The sequence below is a fragment of the Quercus suber genome, unplaced genomic scaffold (assembly GCF_002906115.3).
Source record: "Quercus suber isolate HL8 unplaced genomic scaffold, Cork oak 2.0 scaffold_662, whole genome shotgun sequence".
Classification (NCBI taxonomy): Eukaryota; Viridiplantae; Streptophyta; class Magnoliopsida; order Fagales; family Fagaceae; genus Quercus; species Quercus suber.
In genome coordinates, this window is record NW_027070103.1 from 257,936 (window position 1) to 264,817 (window position 6,882).

Consider the following 6,882-nt stretch of genomic DNA (forward strand, 5'->3'; position numbering starts at 1 on the left):
TGTGGAGTGATGATTTTTTTTTTTCTTAATAATTTAGACTAAATGTTGAAGGCAGACATACCCTGAGCTGCGTTTCGTAAACACAGCTCCAGACATATACGAAAAAAAAAAAAAAACAAAAACCCCAAAAACGCAGCCTCACCATTTAAAAACGCAGCTTCAGGGAGGTTTCTAGCCGGGTTTAGTAAAACGCGGCTCAATGTTTAAGCTGGAGCCGCGTTTTCGTAAAACGCGGCTCAAACTCTAAGCTGGAGCCGCGTTTTCGTAAAACGCGGCTCAAACTCTAAGCTGGAGCCGCGTTTTTGTAAAACGCGGCTCAAACTCTAACCTGTAGCCGCGTTTTACAAAAACGCGGCTACAAAACGCGGCTACAGGACGCGTTTTTTGTAGTGAGACTAATACAATATTTTTATAATGGTTTGACTCAAACAAATCGTAACATGATTGAGTCCATGAATACTATACACACTTTTTTGAGTCCTATGCACGCAACACAAATGTGTCCTTCCATAATTGGTTACCCTGAATACTATACTGGGCAAGCAAAGGCACTGAATAATTATGGAAGGCCACTTGCTAGTCCATTTTCAAAGACATACAATCCAAATTGGCAAAATCATCCTAATTTCTTTTGGAGGCAGAACCATTCCCCCATAAATATAGGTGGACAACAAGTGCATCAACAAAGTCAATTTCGTCCACTTACTCAAGCATTTCCTCCCATTCATCAATCAACTCCTCAATTTATGGCACCACCAAAACAACAATCATCTTTGGAGGAGTCTCTCAAAACTTTCATGCAATCAACTAGCCAAGTCATTCAAGAGATAAAAAGTTCCACCCATTTGAATACTCAAGCTATTTCAAAGTTGGAAAATCAAGTTAACCAGTTAGCAACCCAAGTTGGAGAGAAGGAAAAAGGAAAGTTTTCTAATCAACCTATACCTAACCCAAAAGGACAGTATGCCATCAATGGTTCTTCTAGTTCTACTCATGGACAAGAACATGTTCAGTCTATTACTATCCTTAGGTCTGGTAAGCAAGTTGATAATCAAGTGAAAATGCCAAAAGTTGAGGATGATGAAAATATTGTGTTAAAGGAAAAAGGAACTCATAGTTCACATGATGATCATGGAGAAAAGAAGGACAACCCACCCACCACTCCAATTCAAGATCTTAGTTCCCCCCTTAATAAGAGGTTTGTTCCTAAAACTCCATTTCCTCAAAGGTTAATCAGTACTCAGAAAAGTGCACAATTTGGAGATATTTTAGAGGTTTTTAAGCAAGTGCAAATAAAAATTCCATTTCTTGATGCAATTCAGCAAGTTCTTGCTTATGCCAAGTTTCTAAAAGATCTTGTGACAATGAAGAGAAAGACAAATGTCCCTAAAAAGGAATTTTTGACAGAACAAGTCAGTTCAATCATTCAGAATAAATATCCAGTGAAATGTAAGGACCTTGGATCTCCTACAATTTCATGCAAGATTGGGGACCGGCTTATTGAGAGAGCTTTGCTAGATTTGGGGGCAAGTGTGAACCTAATGCCATATTCGGTTTATTTACAACTAGGTTTGGGGGAGTTGAAACCCACAACCATGACACTTCAAGTAGCTGATAGGTCTGTGAAAATCCATAGAGGTACTGTTGAGGATGTGCTAATTAAGGTGGATGTATTCTATTTTCCTGTTGATTTTGTTGTGTTAGACACTGGGCCTGCTCTAAATGCCAGTACACAAATCCATGCCATTTTGGGTCACCTTTTCTTAGCCACATCCAATGCTTTAATCAATTGTCGGAGTGGTGTGATGAAGATTTCTTTTGGGAATATGACTGTTGAGCTTAATATTTTTGACATAAGTAAGCAAGTACTAAGAAATAAGGATATATGTGAGGTTAACATGATTGGGAGCCTAGTCCCTGATACTTTCATACAATCAAGTTGTGAGGATCCCCTAAAGGCTTGCTTAACCCTTTTTTATTGCAATTTGGATACTAAAAAATCAATTGAGGAGGTCAATGCATTGTTGGATTCAGTTCCTCTCTTAAGTATTGATAGCTGGCAGCCAAAAGTGGTCCCTTTTCCACTTTCTTCATCCTCATTCCTATCTATTGTAGAACCACCAAAGTTGGATAACTTTTGGGAACATCAATTGGAAAGTATACTTTAAGAGCATAAGAAACCTATAGGTTGGACAATTGCTGATATTAAGGGTATTAGTCCCTTTGTGGTTATGCATAGAATTCACTTGGAAGAGATTGCTAAAGCTTCCCAACATGTTTTTGACCCAGGTAAGTTACAATCTCATTGAACTAGTCCATTCATAATATACATTATTTATCTCCAGGGTGTTGTTAAGGTTTGGATGGTCCTGTTTATTAGGATTGATCTCTAGTTGTGTTAGATCTTTTTGCAAAAAAAATATATATATATATATATATATTTTTTCTTGTTTATTTTCTACTTTTAGATTAATATTTGTGTTTATTTTCTTGTTTTAGTTTTATTTTCTTTTATTGCAAAAAAAATATATATATATATATATATATTTTTTCTTGTTTATTTTCTACTTTTAGATTAATATTTGTGTTTATTTTCTTGTTTTAGTTTTATTTTCTTTTGTTCCAGTTGATATTTGACAGAACTTAAAATTTATAACAATTAGCTTGATCAAGGTACATCTCTTCCTCCTTCTTACCTTACTTGTTTCTACTTAGTTCTCATGTTGCATATTAATATTTTGCTCTCTTTTTATTCAAGACATATATTTGAGAGTATCATTTTTAACATTGAGGACAATGTCAGGTTTAGGTTTGGGGGGGATGTACATAGATTTCTATCTTTTTGTTTTGTTTTGTTAAAAAAAAAAAAAAAAATCTTTTGCCTAGCTTGAGGTTTATGTTTTGAGTTTGTTATACTACTCTTGTTTAAAGAATTTCATTGCTTTCATGCTTAATTCATTACAAATGCACGTAGCCACTTAGACACAACTTGTTGTTGAAGGATAAAAATGATTAGAAAATCTTGATGATAACAATGCGAAGATTGTAACCCCTGTAAGTTTTGAGCCAATCATTATTTTTGGAGGGTTATTTATTGTTTCTAATCTTAAGGTTCATTTGGAAGTGCGTAACATATTTCCCTTGTTGTAGTCTCATTGTTCTTTCTTTTGGCCAAGAAAAAATATATATATTTTATGCCACACTTGAATCTTTTGAAGTCATTGATATTGAATGAACTATACTAGTCTTTGAGAGATGAGATTAGGCCATTTTTGTCTACTTTGAGCCATATATGTGATTTCTTTTCTTTTTTCTTGATATATTATCGCTAGTCACCCTGTTGAGCCTTTTAATTAGCATTTCCTTCTTAAAGCCCTTATCCCTTATCCATAGTGTTTCAAGATGGAATTTGATCAGTTTGTTTCAATGTGGTGGTTTGTGCGAGAATTCAAAGAAGAAAAAAAAAATCAAAGGAAAAAAAAAATAAATAAGAAGAAGGAAATTGTCAAAAAGAAGAAAATAAAAAGGGTTCTCATCAAATTTGGAGAAGTGAAATTTAAGCAAGAAAGACTGCTTTGAAGAAGAAGAAGAAGAAGAAGAAGAAGAAGAGGTGAAAAAATAAATTTGTTGAATGGAAATTCCAAAAAGAGTTGACATTCCGACAAATCTTGAAAACACTTCTTATTATTTACCTTTACTCATTTTTATTTCATTCCCCTTTACTTTTACCCTACATTACATCCTAATAAAGTTCTTATTTGATCTTGAAGATTGTGTAATTCAGATATTGATATGACTGAATAAAAAGTGTGGTATAAATTCTTTTTGGCATCCTTTCATGAGACTACTTGTTCATTCTTGGTTAAGCATTTTTCATGCAATTTATATGTGAGGTATTTGATTTTGTTTACATTATTCTACTCACATATATTGTTGAGAGTGTTACACCTCATTTCAGAGTGATTTCATTTCATGAGTGATAACACCGGAAAGGTTTGAGTTGAAGCATACTTTCAAATAAAGATTCGAGTCAAGTTTATTCTAAAACTAAGAATATGTTTGGGTTGGCTACCACTTTCACTCACATTGAGTTTTGATGACATGAGAAATTTCTTTAACATTTGTAGTGTTTTTGAACTTGAACTAATCCTCTTTGCAAAAGGCAATTGAAAAAAAAAAATTGTTTGATTTTGTTTGTTTTGTTTATTTTAGTATTCATTCTCAGAATTTTGTGGGTATATTCCCTGTAAACCCTCACAAGACTACAACTCATCCACTATTGTAAGCTAGGGGTTTAAAGGCTTGTTGCATACGCTAAATGCAATCGAAATTTCCAATGAAAGTGGATTAGTTAGGATATCCTTTTTCTTTGTTTTTAATTTCTTTTTTCTTTGTTTTACTCTTTATTTGTTTTGCTCGAGGACTAGCAAAATGTAGGTTTGGGGGTATTTGATGTGCATTGATAATAGCTTAATTTTGCATATTTATATCATTGTTAGAAAGCATTATCATACTTATTTTGAGTTAATTCATGAATTTTATATTTGGTTTTGGAATAATGTTGAATAATCAATTTTGTGTTTAATTGAATCTTATTGCATGAATTTGTCTTTTATAGGAGAATGGAATTAAATAAGTGGATTTGTGCAAAGAAGAAAGCTAATGGACTTTACTTTTAAAGGGCCATAATGAAGTTAAAGAATTCCAACCCAATTAAATTTAAGTCCAATTGGAGTAGAGAATCAAAGAAATTTTGCACCAAATCCAAGTCTAATTCAGATTAGGATTCCAGCCTGCACTTCAATTAGTATTTTTGGCATAGCTTTCGGCTCAGATGTCCAATCGAGATGATTTAAGTTGGGCTGGAAAGCTAACCTAAAGGGCTACAACTTTGTAGTTTACTGAAAGTCCAAATTCCTGAAGTTAAATAGGCAAAAATCGTCAGTTAAGTGAAGACTAAAAATCTAGGATTTTCTCCAAACGGGAATTCAACTTGTAATAGGATTCCTTGACCTATTTAAAGGCTCTTTAGGAAAAAATTCAGGAGAGGGCTGAGGCTAGTGCTAGGGCTGGGGGTTGAACATAGAGAGCATAGCTACCTCTTTGGTTTTCTTCCATGACAGTTAGTTTTAATTATTTTTCTAGTTTAATGTTTAGTATTTTATTTTTGAGTTTTCTTTCAATTACCATGAGTGGCTAAATTTATAATTAGGGTTGAGGATGAAACTTTGTTAAGGATTATCAGTAATATTTATGTGATTTGATTTTTCCCACAATAGTTGTTCTTTAATGATTTAAATTGTTCTTGCTTCATATCAATTAACTAAGATGGGATTCTAGATATGAGTTCAATCATGTTTTTCTCATGATTTAGGATTTATCTTAATTAATAGAATGCTTGGTTTATTAATTCTTGATTATAAAATTGGATATCGCTTGTGATTTGTCTGTCAATGGATACAATTTATAATTTGATTTTTAGAATTTGATATATCTTGTGATTTATTTGGCTACGGATACAATTGATGATTTGATTTTATACTTAAGAAGCGAAGAAGAAAATGCTTTAGATTTTTACAAATAAATTTTAATGATGAAATTTTCCATGATAGCAAGATTGATTTCTAGATTATCATGCAGTGGTTAAGAAAAATTAATGATCATAAATATATGTTAATATGACTTACAAGGCGGATTCCAAAACCTTAATTCATTTCTCTAGATTGTTTACATCTCTTTATTGCTTTATATCATATCATTGCTTAGTTTAATTATTTGTTTAGTTTATTGAATTGCAAACAACCAATTTTTATTAAACTAGATTAGGATTAATTTGGTTAAGATTTAATTAATTTTCCTACGTTCATTTAAGTCCCTGTGGGTTCGACCTTGTTCTTGTCAAACTATATTTCGGTATGGTTCGTACACTTGCGAGTACTTTAAAATTTCACATCACTCTTCCTTTGTGATGGTAGAGATAGCTCATATGTTTGAAGAGAACCGATGAGTTCTTAAATCTTTATCTCATCAAGGTCTTTGCTTTCTCCGATGGCGGTGACCTTGGCACGGAAGCTCTCTAACAATGATTGTAGGATCTTCCTAACAACCTTGGAGTCCTTCGTCTTCTCGCCCAAGTTAAACTTGCCAATCACCACTTCATTCAATTTTCCATAGAAGGAGTAGAATGACTCATCTTCACTCATCTTTAATTCTTCAAAGCGAGTGGTAAGCATTTGTAACTTTGTATCTTTCACCCTCTTGGTGCCTTCATATGTGGTCTCCAAGATTTCCCATGCCTCCTTGGCAATTGTCACATGAGAGATCCTATGGAATTCATCGGGTGAGACACCACAAAATATAGCATTTAAAGTTTTACTATTAGCATTAGCCGCTACAAGAGCTGCCTTATCCCAAGTATATTTGGTAGCCTCTGGCCTAGTCCAACCATTCTGAACAGCATCACATACACTCTCATCAATAAAGCACAAGAATGCACACATACACACTTTCCAAAATGCAAAATTACTCCCATAAAGAAGGGAGGTGCATTGAGGGATTGAGAAGTATCCATCCTAGGGGTCAAGGATCACACTAAGGATATAGAAATTCGTCAAAGTGTACCTGCTCTGATACCAATTGAAAGTTCGCTTGGTGTGTAAAATACTAATGAATGTTTAGACCCCAATTTCTAAATTACCAACACAAGCTTATACTCAAACAATATATGTGCAGAATGATAAGTACAAGCTATACCCAAACAACCAAACTACTTTAAGCCATAATGTAATCACAACACAACAGTAATTAAAAGCAAAGACTAAGGGTTAGAGAGATGCAAACACAAGATAACACCGGCACGTGTTATCGAAGAGGAAATCGAAA

The 6,882-nt window shown here is 33.6% G+C and overlaps 1 protein-coding gene across 1 annotated transcript; it reads left to right on the top strand.

The window, feature by feature from the left end:
* Window positions 1–497: 497 nt before the first annotated feature.
* Window positions 498–2,168, top strand: LOC112038133 (uncharacterized). The gene has a single exon (XM_024070954.1). It carries the CDS (start codon window positions 498–500, stop codon window positions 2,166–2,168), a length of 1,671 nt encoding a protein of 556 aa, XP_023926722.1.
* Window positions 2,169–6,882: the final 4,714 nt, after the last annotated feature.